The sequence below is a fragment of the Zootoca vivipara genome, chromosome 16 (genome assembly GCF_965207765.1).
Source record: "Zootoca vivipara chromosome 16, rZooViv2.hap1.1, whole genome shotgun sequence".
NCBI lineage: Eukaryota > Metazoa > Chordata > Lepidosauria > Squamata > Lacertidae > Zootoca > Zootoca vivipara.
In genome coordinates this window covers 23344794-23358434 of record NC_142599.1, presented here as the reverse complement: position 1 = coordinate 23358434, position 13641 = coordinate 23344794, and the positions used below count along the sequence as shown (strand labels likewise).

The 13641-nt window shown below is 49.7% G+C and overlaps 1 protein-coding gene across 1 annotated transcript in view; it reads left to right on the top strand.

Annotated features, from left to right (window-relative positions):
• Positions 1–206: 206 nt before the first annotated feature.
• The window catches only part of KSR2 (kinase suppressor of ras 2), a 184574-nt gene continuing 171139 nt past the window's right edge, over positions 207–13641 (top strand). The window contains exon 1 of the mRNA XM_088660098.1: positions 207–443. Coding sequence (XP_088516224.1) covers positions 207–443 — 237 coding nt within the window. The remainder of the gene's footprint in view (positions 444–13641) is intronic.

Genomic DNA, 13641 nt, shown 5'->3' with positions numbered 1-13641 from the left:
GCGGGCGATCGCGGCGATCGCGAGCGAGGCAGCGAGCGCGCGGGCGAGGCGGCACCGGGGAAGGTCTGGCGCGGTGGGGGCGGCGAGGAGGGGGCGGCCGCGGCGCCGCCGCCGCCGCCGCTACCGCCGCTTGGGGGGATCGGGCCGGCGGCCGCATCCCCCTGATCCAGGAGGAGGAGGAGGAAGAGGCTGCCGAGGGGCAAGCTATGGAGGAGGCCGCCGTGCCGGCTCCCGGCCACCCCCCGCCGCCGCCGCTGCTGCTGCCCCCCCCTCCGCCGCCGCCCCCGCCGCCCCCTCCGCCGCCGCTGAGCCTGCAGAAAGCGCTGCAGCAGTGCGAGCTCGTCCAGAACATGATCGACATCAGCATCTCCAACCTGGAGGGGCTGCGCACCAAATGCGCCACGTCCAACGACCTCACGCAGAAGGAGATCCGCACCTTGGAGGTGAGGCGCGGCCCGGAGAGGCAGGTTGGCTGGCAAGCGGGTGGGGGGCTGAGAGTGAGGGGTAGTCCAGGGATGGACGGACGGACGCGGGGATGGGGGACTCTGGGGCTCAGGAGGGAAGGTGGCGCTTCTCTCGGCCCCCCCTCCGCCCCGTCCATCCCCGATCTGGGCCCTCGAAGGCTATGCCACCGAGGGGCGCGCGGGGAGACGCGGAAGAGTGTGGGTGGGTGGGGGGTTCCTGGTCGTAGCTGTGAGTGTGTTTGTGTGTACGAGAGAGGGAAAGCGCGCGCCGCGGAGGCTGCGGGTCCTGCAGGTGCCTAAAGGTGTCGCTCGCTTTCTTTCTTTTGGGGGGGGGGCGCGCGAAAGAGAAGAGGATCTCCCCCATCCTTGTCCCCATTAGGGCAATTTCCCCTCCTGGTTTTCTCCTTGCTCATCCACAGAACGATAGATCCCTCTGCCTACCCCCCCCCCCAAAGAAGGAGGCCGTCCGTGGATACGGCCTCCCTCTCTCGTCGTGGCTGCCTTTGCAGGGATAGTTAAAAATAAAACCGTCTCTGTGGACTCTTGGGAAGGTGGGGAGAGGCAACAGACCCCGAAGGTGCCTCCTGGAGCAGCTGATTGGAAGGGTCCCCCACCCCAGCCCACCACCAGTCCTGTTGGGAACCCAGAAGGAGAGGCTTTGGTGGGGGTGGGCCTCTTTCCGCCACGCTTGGTTGAAATGTGGGGTGCGGGGGGGGGGAGAGAGAGCCAGATCCACGTGTTCGGCACGCATGAGACAGGCGCCATGCGGCGCTTTGAGTTGGTAGCATCAGCAGGGGATATTGGGTCAGGCCGAAGGGGGCCCATCTCGGGCAGCACCCTGTTCTCACAGTGGTTGGCCGGAGGTGCCTTATTGTGGGAAGTCTGCAAGTCAACAACTCTCCCTGCTTGCCGTTCCCAGCAGCTAGTACTGTACGCAGAGTACTGGACAGCAGAGGGAGGTCAGGGCCATTGTGGCTGGTAGTAGCCACTGAGAGTTGCTGAGAGTTTCCCGTTAGTTCATCACCTGAATTGTCACCCAAATTGTCAAAGGCCTCCTGTATTTCTTCCTGCCCCCCCCCCCAATTTATTCATTTGCAACCGTGCCTGGCTTTGCATCCCTGTTCTCTGAGCAGCTTTGCAAAGTTTGCATAAAGCACTAGTACACCTTGACCCAGGACCCCAGACGTTTGCAGCTTCTCCTGGCAGCATCTCTGCCACCTGTCTCAGGTCTGGATGCTCAGAGGGTTTGTTATTACCACTACTATTTTCCTTGTTGCATTCATACCCCACCTTTCCCTCCAAGGACGTGCATGTTTCTTCCCCTCCTTACTTAATCCCCACAACAGCTCTGTGAGGTAGGCGAGTCTGAGACATAGAGACTGGCCTCCCAAGGTCACCCAGTGAACTTCATGGCCAGTGAGCAGGGATCTGAACCTTGGTCATCCAGGTCCTAGTCCAACTCTCTAACCACTGCACCACACTGTTCTGCAGGCTCTTTCGGACTGGTGGTGGCTCCGATGTAACAGGGACCAGCTGGACAGGTGGATACTGTCAGTGGTGGGCCCCCTCCCCAAGTGGATCTGGCCCGCTTTTGCTGGTGTCCCCTTGCTTTTCTCTCCCCTCTAGGCCCGATTCATGCAAACCTTATGGTGGTGCAGCTGGCACATTTGCAAAGCTAAGCAGGATCTGGTATGGTTTCAAACTGGAGGGGAGACTGTATGTTGAGATTCTTGCATGGAAGGGGGTTGGACTAGGACAGGGGTCAGCAAACATTTTCAGTAGGGGGGCCTAGACTATAAACCTTGTGGGGGGCCAGACTATATTTTGAAAAAAAAATGAATGAATTCCTATGCCCCACAAATAACCCAGAGATGCATTTAAAATGAAAGGACACATTCTACTCATGTAAAACCATGCTGATTCCCGGACCATCCGCGGGCCGGATTGAGAAGACGATTGGGCCGCATCCGGCCCCTGGGCCTTAGTTTGGGAACCCCCTGGACTACGATGATTCTATAATTCCCCTCTAGGCCCAATCCATGCAAACCATGCTGTTGATTGGGTCCTTAAAGAGGGCTGGTGGAGGTGAGCAAGCAAGAGGGGTGGAATCAGGCCCCCAGACCTCTGTGGGTCAAAATGTGGAGCCATGTAAGCACCGCACCTTGGCACACCCCTCGAACGCAGTTCCTCCTGACCCCTGATACCTGCCCTGCTGCCTTGGTTTGACCTGTTCCTGTAAGTCCCCTTTGTGGACTCTGCATCTTGAACAGCTGTGCAGAATGGGGCATTTTAATCAGCGGTTGCAGAAGTGGGGAGCCTCCAGCCCACAGGCCAAATGCGCTCCTCCAGGACTTTCTGTCTGGCCCCTGAAACCTTCTCCAGTTCCACCCTTATTTCCAGGACACACCATTCACAAGCCGTGCTTCACACTGCAAGAGTTTTGGGCTGGCTGGAATGTGTCCTTGAACCCTGATCATGCCTCTTGTTTGCCTGGATGGGAATGGAGGGGAATTGTGTGTGAGAGAGAGAGAGAGGGAGGGAGGGAGAGAGGGAGGGAGAGAAATGTGTCCTGCAGAAATCAGCCTACTGCACAGAAGTAGAATCAACTTCTGTTGCTCCACCCACTTCTGCCTCTGGATCTGCCCATCACTAGCATGTGGCCCCCGGAATGTTGCGCAGGAAGGAATGCGGCCCTCAGACTGAAAAAGGCTCCCCTCCCCTGTCCTGCGGGGCTTCCTTAAAACGACAAGGGTAAAATCGTGGTTCGGTTTGCCAGAAATTAGTAAAACATGCATCCCTGAACACTTGTCCAGTTGTGGGTTCTCCTGTGGCAAATGCTCATTTAGTGGCTGGTATCTCCCCTCCCTGCTATAGGTTTCTTGTAGTACAGGGGTATCCAAACTTTTTCCAAGGAGGGCCAGATTTGATGAAGTGAACATGCGTGAGGGCTGACAAAAATTGTTGACCTTTTCCCTTTTTTTTAGGATTGAAGTTGTTGAGCTTTTTAATGGATTTCCCCTAGGAAAATAAACTGCCCCGGGGGCCACATTAAACCAACAGGCGGGCCGGATTAAGCCCCCGAGCCTGACTTTAAACATGCCTGTTGTAGCAGAACTGGCTGCCATGTAAAGTATGAAGCATCTCCTGGGGGTTTGATGATGGCCTTGATAGCTTTTTTTCTTTTCTTTTCTCAAGTAGCTCTTGGTTAGGGCAGCTTAGTGGTACCTCCAGGTTCAGACGCAGTCTACCATGGAACTGAGAAACACATATGTAAGAGTTCCAAGGCATTTCCCAGGCTCAGACCCTGGCTTGTTAAAGTTTAGCAAAGTTATTTCCTTTAGATCAGGCATTTGTCTGCAGATCTCTTGCTCAGCAGTAGAGCATGTGCTTGGCTAGTTTGAAGTCTGGCATCTCCAGGAAAAAAGGATCATGGGTGTTGGGAACTGGAAAAACTCTTCTGCCTTGGGCTGGCTTTACACATTGCATGGCAGCAAATTCCGTGCTTGCTGAGAACTGCAGGTGATTCTGTCCTCCTCACCAACTTTTCTGTCTGACCTGCGTTTGCGACGACTTCTTTGTTGCGTTCACACATTACATTTTCACGTGTGCGCTTAAAACGTCTTTGGTGCATGCCTGGAAAACAGCAGGCGATTCCCGAATTGACTTTGCTGCCAGACAGACAACTGTGCAGACACTTCTCTGTTGCATTCACACATTACATTGACACAGGTACATTTGCGTATGCCTGAAAAATGTCATGTTTGACATAGTCCTTAAGCCTGGGAGAAGTGCTGGCGGTTGTGGTTATTGGACTGACCATTTGGTCTGGATGAAGAGAAGGAAGCTTAGGTCAGAAGCTTCCTGCTGGAGGTTGACCCAGGTCTTGTCCTGTTGAGGGCCACATACAGATGTGCCCATATCTCACTGATCCAAATGAATGGCTGTGGAAGCACCCAAATTAACAGCAGAGTTGAAAGTTTTGGATGGACATGAATGGTAGTTAAAAATGTAATCATATAATTATCAGGTTCACTGTACATCACTAACAAAAGAAGAGTCTTGTTGGGTCAGGCAACTGGCCTATCTCATCTTTTAAGGCCACCCAAGACCTTCTTCATGCAGTGCCTAATTAAACTGTGGAACTCACTCCCACAGGAGGCAGTGATGTCCACCAAGCTGAATGGAGTTAAAATAGGATTGGACAAGGCTACTGGTGGCTACTAGCTATGCTCTGCCTCCATGGTTGGAAGCAGTCAATGCTTCTGAATCCCAGTTGCTGGTAACCACAGGAGAGGAGAGGGCTCTTGTGCTCGGGTCCTGCTTGCAGATTTCCCACAGGCATCTGATTGGCTGCTGTGAGAACAGGATGGTGGACTAGAAAGACCATTGGCCTGGTCCAGCAGGCTCTTTTTATGTTCTTTACAAGAGTGGTCACACAACCATCGGTCCACTCGCTCTTGCGAATAGATGTGATTGTTCTGAAGTAAACAGTCTGGGGAGTAATTCAGGGAGGAAGTCCTTCCCAGCCCTACTTGGAGATGTCGGGGATTGAACACGGGACTTTCTGCATGCAAGGCTCTACCAGAGAGCTACGGACTTCCCCATGCAAACATCACATGGCTTGGTAGGCTTATTGGAAGAAATAAGTTTTGCAGCAGGTACCAAACACAATACAGCGAAAGAGCCTGAAATCAATGAGCAGGGAGTTCCAAAGTGCACACGCTGCCATAATAAAGGGCCGATTTCTTGCAAGTGTGGAATGAATCTCATGTGGCATTTATACAAATGCCATTTCCACATTTCGGTGATCTAGAAAGAAATGAACATTGGCAGAGGACGGATCCCACCAGAGGACCTTTTAGACTTCAACCAGCCTCTGCCAAAAGCCACGAGGACTCAGTTGAAGATTACGTGTAGAAATGTCTCAGTGTTTAGAGCACTACAAGCAAGACATGCTCAGGAGGGACTACCAAAGTGCTGTAGGCTAGTTGTTCTGAAAGCTTCCTTCATTCCATTAAAAAAAAACAAACCCAAAAATCTAGCAAGGCCACCTTAAGGTTTGGGTTTAATAGATGGGCTAAGCAGCCTTGACTTTTTGGAAGTGAAAAAAAAAATATTTTTTAAGGTTATGTCATTGGCTTTATCAAGGAAAAGCATCCAGCCTTGCAAAAAGCTTCGCCCTGCCGCTTGTTTAGTTTCTGGCACACAGAAATTGCTGACACAGAACCTGCATTAGTCTTTTCTGTTGAAAGGGGGGGGGGACAAACAAAAAACACCACTATATTTTGTAAAAGTTCCCTTCTGGGATGCTAATGGGCAGTGATGGTTTAAAACAAACAAACAAACAAACAAACAAACAAACCCTCAAAGGTGGGCAAGGGGCAGTTTATATGGCAGCTCAGTGGCAGAGCATCTGCTTTGCATGAAGAAGTTCCCAGGTTCAGTCCTTGACCTCTCCAGGTCCCCTCAAGTCTGCACTCAGATCAGCTATCCTATTAGCTGACAGGCCACAAGGCAGGGAGCCTGACAGCAGGTGGCGCCGAAGGCAGGTGAAGTCAGCTGATGCTAGTTTGGTCCACATCCTCCCCCGTGCTGTGTATTATAAGGGTGGCACCGAGGAGGAAGGTGACAGGCAAGGCTACCCGTTGGACTGGTTGTAAGTAAGAAGGCAGGAAGCCAATAGCTGGCCGAAGGACCCAGGCTCTCTCTGTCCTTCTTGCAATTATGGTCTCTCTTCTTCAGCAGCTACATAGGAGCCTGCCTCAACCCATGTAGCCCAGTACTGAATGGCTGTGACTCTCCACAGCATCGAGCAATGTGCCAACTGCTCACTGGAACTGGTAGGGCAGAAGGCAGGGAGCCCAACAGTAGGTGGCGCCAGAGCAAATGACAGGTTGAGTCAATGAATTCTAGTCTTGCCACCACCCTCCTTTGAGTTCCACAAGGGCAACACTGAGGCTAAGGAGGAGGAGGAGGAGGATGAAGGTGACTGGCAGGCTGAGCTGGGTGGGTACATTGCCCCATTTGCCCAAATGGGCCAGCCTCCGCTGCTGCTTGCCATGTTCCCCACGGCCTCCGTTTCCCTCTTTCCTCACCTCTTCTGTGTCAGTTTTGAAGCTGCAAGATCCTCCGGGCTGAGAACTCTGTTCTTTAAGCTATAAGCTTCACACAGATTGATGGGGCTGTCTAATTAATAAGAAGGACCGGCAGGAATCTCTTAATTAGACGCCTGATACAAATGATGCTATAGAATGAGTTTCCATTCCTTCCATTTCCAATGTTGAAGCACTGAGTGGTGATGCTTAGGTAGGCATGGGGGAGGGAGGCTGCCCCCAGGATGACTTTGGGTCCCTCCAGATGGGAGTTTTCTGCTTGTCTGTTTGTTTTGGAGTGTGTATTCTGCAACATGTCAATAGTGCAATCAGAGTGGAGTTATACTGGACCATCCGTACGTCATTCTGCAATCCCAGTTCAGCAATGCCAGCGCATTATTGCCATGCTGAAGAGCACCATTATTATTATTATTATTATTATTATTATTATTATTATTATTATTATCCTACCCCACCTTTTTCCCTGACAGAGACTCAAGGTGACTTACAGATAAAATAATAATACATACTTAAAAACATGGAGAAAAAATGATTTTAAAAACAACTAAACATTAATATAATTAAAACGCAAACAAACATATAAAATTTACTAAAAACATGCAGATGATTACCATAAAAACAGCACAGCACAAACCCTTTCATTAAAAGCAGTCAGTTTCCAAAAGCTGGTTGGAATAAGAAGGCCTTCACCAGCAAGGTGGGAGCTAGTCCATCTCTTCTAGGGAGAGAGTTCCAAAGTCTGGGAGCAGCCACCAAGAAGGCCATCTACAAGCTCAAGGTGACTTGTGACCCTCACAACAACCCTGTGAGGTAGGATAGGCTGAAAGCAGGCGACTGGCCCAACATCACCCAGTGAGCTTCATGGCCAACTGGGGATTCGGACCTGGGTCTCCCAGGTCCTAGCCGGACACGTTAATCACTGCACCACCCCTGACTTTAAGTTACAGGACATGCACAGATTGTAAATGAAGCAGTGTGTCCCCCACAAAAAATAACCTGTTGAAAGTAGGATTGCATAAAACTGCTCAGATTCCACCGTGAGCTGAAATCAACATGAGTGCAAAATAAAAAAGGACATCTGGTGTGGGGAACCTTTGGCCCGGTCATATGTTCCTGAACTACAACTCACACCTCCCAGGTTATTGGCCATGCTTGCTGGGGCTGATGGGAGTTGTAGTTCAGCAACCTCTGGAGGGCTAAAGGTTCCCTGTGCTTCCGACTCTTTTATTTGCAGCTGTGGCTTAGCATGCCAGCTGGGTCTCTTTAGGAGGAACTGGGGGGGGGGAGACACTCTTAAACCTTCTCTCAGTTCTTTCTTTGAAGTATCACCTGGCATCATATCATGCCAGGAGATTGACAGCCAGGTGACCCTGCCCACCTGGCAATGTGGCCGAGTACTGGATCCGGCCTGCTAGCTGAATCCATAGTCACACCTGTGGTTTATATGGTGATGACACATGGCGGAATTGTTTTTTTTTGGGGGGGGGGGGCATAGCATTTTGTTCACACCACACTGAGCGACTGGAGGTGGTGACATTTTGTTTTCATTTTCTCTGCTGGCCGCCCATGTGCTGTGGGTGTTTGAACATATCCCCGTTTCCAGAGATGGCTCCAGTTTATTATTATTTTTTGGAATCTGATGGAGGCAATTTTTTTTATAGAGCCCCCCCCCCCCGGTCCCATAACTGACTGAGACAGTGGCATGGTGAAGGAGATCGCTGGCTCTGAGCTAAGGCAAGGGGGAGAGGGTGTGTGAAATGGATATATTGCTGAGCAGGCAAATTGTCAATTTCAGTTTCTCATTTTTCTAAACTTAAATTCAGCTCCCCACTTTTGCACACCAGCTTGCAACAGATTTGTCTTCAGTTGGGTTCGGGATCAATGAATTGGTCTGTTTTGTTTTTTCTGAGGGTTTCGTACATGCCAGACATTTAAAGCACACTAACTTCCCCAAAAGAATCATGGGAACTGTAGTTTGGTGCTGCAAAGTATAGCTCTCTCTGCGTGGGGGGTAAACTACAGTTCCCAGGACTCTTTGGGTGAAACCATGTGCCTTATATTTGCTTTAAATATATGGTGTTTATGCAGCCTCAGTGTCTCGTTTTCCCTGTTCTCAAGCTCAGCTCTTCACATTTCCACATCACTTTGTGCTATGTTTATTTTAAAAAGTCTTCATGAAAATCAATCCACATTTTAGTACAGACAGTATATGTGCATTTTTTGCTTAAGATACACATTTTTGCAAAGCAGTGTGTTCCCTAATATAATTCATTTTGGTATGTTATTTTTGCTAGCCTATGCATTTTTCATGCACACTTCCCCTGAAGTATATCCTTTTTTTTTTTTTTTGCACAACTTATTTGGCTAGGAAACTGCATTGCAAAATTCAGAGGAGTGGCGAGGTTCAAAGGAGGGCCAGGTTTCGGTTCGTGGATTGTTTCAGAATGTGCAAATGAGGTAGATTTCACCTCTAGCTGGGAGATGAATCAAATTTCTCCCCATCCCTATTGAACAGGACTTTTCCTAATAGCAGTGGAGGGGGATTGCATGCAAGGAGTTGAGGTCCTAGGCCCGAGATAACACTGAAAGTCCCCAGCATATTGCACTGATCCAGATTCTAACGACAGGGATGCAGATCTTAGTGCCACCTGCCCAGCGAAAGCAACACACAGACGAGGCTGTGCCTCTCCAATTTACGGCGAGAAATGCAAATATTGCAAAGCTTACAACGTAATGAATGTCATCTGCTTTGCAAATGGATGATAAATGCTCTTTGGCCCACAACTCATTTAGTGTGGGGCTATATAGCTTCCCTGGTAGAGCTCTGCATGCAGGAAGTCTCAGGTTAAACAATATCCAGTTGAAAGGATCTTGCCTAAATAGGACCGAGAAAAAGTCCCTGCTTAGGCAGGAGTGAGGAGTTTAAAAGTTGGCAGTTAAAATGCGCCTGCTGAATCTCTAGTGACAGCGAGTTCCACAGGATGACAGCAAAGGCTCAGTTCCTCATTGTTGGCATAGTTCTATTTATTCTTGCTGTAAACTGCTCAGATTTTTTTAAAAAAATGAATTAATGGTATATAACTATCTTTTATGATAAATAACTATCAAGCGTAATCAGCAAAGAGCTGTTAGGTAGGGCAACAGAGATTACCTTCTTTAGTAATGACTGAAGCCCACAGGGGATCCAGTACTGAGTGTCGGACCTCAGTGATAACAGTGGAAAAACGGTGGGTTAGCTGTAAAGAGCCTCCAGTCTCCCAGCATTTTGGGGCAGGGATATGAGCACCTAGCAAAAGTTTAGATTTGTAGAATTAAGGTGCTGTGTCACCCCATCACGGCAAATCTACTTTGGAACTCCTTTCTTATTGACACCAGGCAGGCTCCCTTGCTATATTCTTTTTGGGACCTAATTTAAAAAAAAACACCTATTTGTGTTTAGACGAGCTTCTCCAGACATGTAGAGTCTTGATATGTGCTTTAATTTCCTTTTAGCTTACTGTTGATTTAAATGATCCCAGATTGACTCCAGTCAAACTGGCTAGGATTTATAAGAAAAAAAGACAGAAGATGTTGGGAATGTATGTTGGAGGAGGGGGATACATATCACATGTGGTGGTGGTGTAAAAAAGTAACACCATATTGGGAACAGATATATAATGAGTTAAAAAGACTACTAAAATATACCTTCCCAAAAAACCCAGAATTGTTTCTGTTAGGACTGATGGGGAGAGAAATCAAAAAAGAGGACCACAGAATATTTATGTATGCAACCACCGCCGCCAGAATACAGAAGTGGAAATCCCCAGATATCCCAACGGTGGAGGATTGGAGGGTGAAGATGGTAGAATATCTAGAGTTGGCCAGGCTGACTGGAAGGGTGAGAGATCAAAAAGACCAGAAATCTCAAAAAGAATGGTGTAAATTTAGAGAATATCTGAAAACATATTGTAAACCAACAATAACGCTAACTGGCTTAAGATAATACCTACAGCTGTTTAAAATAAGAAAGGGATACGCTAGAGAGTAAATAATGGAAAAAGAGATAGAAACTAAAAAGAACGAGCGGTTAAAAGAGAAGAAAACAGAAAACCAACTGTTAAAGAAGGAGGAAGCTGAAGCTAACAGAATTTATAGAAAATGGAGATAAAGTATAATTATAGATGAAGGATGGAGAGGGGTAAGAGGGGTTGTATTGGTTGGATATATATATTGTAATATGTAGAATAAATAACGCTGTACAAAGTTGCATGAATATTTTGATTTTATTATTATTATTTTTCTTTACATACCTGAAAACTCAATAAAAATTATATGGAAAAAAATAAAATAAATGATCCCAGATTTCTCTTTGAGGTGGGATTGCTGCATTTCAAGCCTGTGCTAATGTCAGAACCTGGGACAGCACCTGGTGAAAGCTAGAGATGCAGATCAGGCCAAAATCACATTGGGGGTTGGGGTTGGGTTTGAAAATATAAATACAAGTATACGATACTAGCCGGAAGTGCCCGGTGCTGCTTGTAAATTCGAAGAAACTAAAATACACTGTGAATTTTATATGGATAGGGTAATTTATGAGTTTCAGGGCTGCATGCACCCCCACCCCACCAATCCTGGACTCTGAACTGACCTGGGCAGCTCCTGCTCCAATCCTGAATCCATTTGTAATTTTGTGCGTAGGTGAGCTAAAGTTTAATTAGGGTTGATTCAAAAATGGCACCCCGTGTCCAAACATAGACGGAAGCTGCTGCCTCCACTATGAGAACCTTTGTCCCGTGTCTGGCAACGATATCACAAGAGGCTTCCAAGTTGGTGCAAATGTTGGCTGTGATTTTTTCAGAGCCCTCCAAATTACGCAGGTTGGCCCCATCACAACAGATTTGACGGAGACCCACCAAAGGGGGGGAGACAATGTATTTGGAGGTGCGTAAATTAGCGTAGTTTGGACCCCATGGTTTGCTTCCCCCGATAAGTGAAGTCACACCGAAGTCATGTTTTGGTCCACCATCTTGATTCAAAAGGGTGCCCAGAGCCCAATGATTGACGCAGACTGCCACCCCCACTTCAGGAACCCTCGTGCTGAGATAAGCAATGATATCCGGAGAGTTTACAGAGTCTACATAGGATGGACGGACAGAGAGGCAGACAAACCACTCCCTAAAACAGGCACCCCCAAACTCGGCCCTCCAGCTGTTTTGGGACTACGACTCCCATCATCCCTAGCTAACAGGACCAGTGGTCAGGGATGATGGGAAATGTAGTCCCGGAACATCTGGAGGGCTGGGTTTGGGGGTGCCTGCCCTAAAATATACATGTTGTTGGCATCTGTCTGGAGACAATGGAAGAGTGTGCCTTTGGGGTTAAAGTCAAACCATTAAGAGAGTCACAGCCCCTGCTGTGTCTGTAGAGACCAGTAAAGGGAGAGACATGTTTTGTTGCAGCTGGGGCAGAGGAATGCATCCAGTTTTGCTGCTACAGGTGCACTGTGGTGTTTCTTCTCTCTGCTCTCCTCCCAGTAGTCACCCCTCCTCTGGTCACCACTGTGGATACACAACCTGACTGCCTCCAGGCCAGGGCCGGTGTGTCCATTTAGGCGGACTAGGCCATTGCCTAGGGCACGAAAATGGAGGGGGCGCTGCCGAGCCTGCCCTGCAAAACCCCTGCACCACCGCCGCCCTACCAAAGTGTGCGCTCGCGCTCCTCCTGCCTATGGAGGGGACGCCGAGAGCTCCCCAGCGGCGGTAGTGGCGGCAAGTGCCCACAGCTGAAGCCTTCAGCTATGGGCGCTGCCGCCGACGCCGCCCGCCCGCTCGCCGAGGAGCTCACAGCGTCCCCTCCACAGGCGGGAGGAGCGCGAGCCAAAAGGAGAGCTCAGCGCCCTCCCGCCCATGGAGGGGACGCTGTGAGCTCCCCAGCGGCTGCAGTGAGCAAGCGGAGTTCAAAGCGTCCCCTCCACAGGCGGGAGGGCGCCAAGCTCCCCCCTTGGCCCGCGTTCCTCCCGCCAATGGAGGGGACACAGGGGCATCAGTGGTGTGCGTGCGTGCATCATGACGCATGCGCCCGGGGGGGCGCCAGAAGGTGTTTTTGTCTAGGGCGCAAAAAGCCCTAGCACCGCTCCTGCTCCAGGCACTGCGATTATCTGCAAGGGATTCCCATGCAGAAGAGTTAATGTAGCCAGCCTTCATGTCATGTTTTCAGACATCTTTGTAGCACAGAGCTGGTCTGCCAACAGGCCTAGTGCCTGAAGCCAGCTCCCTGCAGAGCACACCCTTGGGGACCCTGCCATTTTCCATCCTTTGAGCATGACCAGGCCAGTGTAGACGTCGCTGAGACAGGAGTGCAAACAGGCTGGGGATTTGGGCTTGGGAGAGCACATCTTTGTTTGAGATTCTGTCGTGCCATTTGATGCCCAAATATCTCCCAGACGCAGGCATGTGGAAGGTGTTGAGGCATTGCTCGTGGCGGGTGTAAGTTGCCCATGGCTCATTTCCATAGAGCAGCAGGCTCAACACACAAGCCTGGTAGACCTTCATCTTGGTACTGGCCGTTAGCACCACATTACCCCATATCTTTTTGGAGAGGCGAGCCATTGCCATAGCTGCCTTGCCAATACATTTGTCCAGCTCAGCATTGATGGGGAGGTTGCTATGTTCATCGGAACATAGGAATATTCCTTACATGGAGGCACACTGATGAATGTGTCTGGTGGGCACACCCCTTGCTTTCAATTGAGATGCTTAGCACCCCCTCTTTGCATGCAGAAGGCCCCAGATTCAACCCCTCCATCTAGGACTGCCTGAAACGCTGTAGAGCTGCTGCCAGTCAGTGTAGACAGTACTAAGCCAGATGGACCTGGGGCCTGACTCGATACAAGGCAGCTTTCTCTGTTCTTGTGCCGTAAGGGAAGGGCTGAAGCGCAGTGGTTAGAGCATCTAGCTCAGTTGGTTAGAGCGTGGCGCTGATAATGCCAAGCTTGCAGGTTCGATCCCCGTTTGGGACAGCTGCCTATTCCTGCATTGCAGGGGGTTGGACTAGATGATCCCCAGAGTCCCTTCTATGATCTGAAA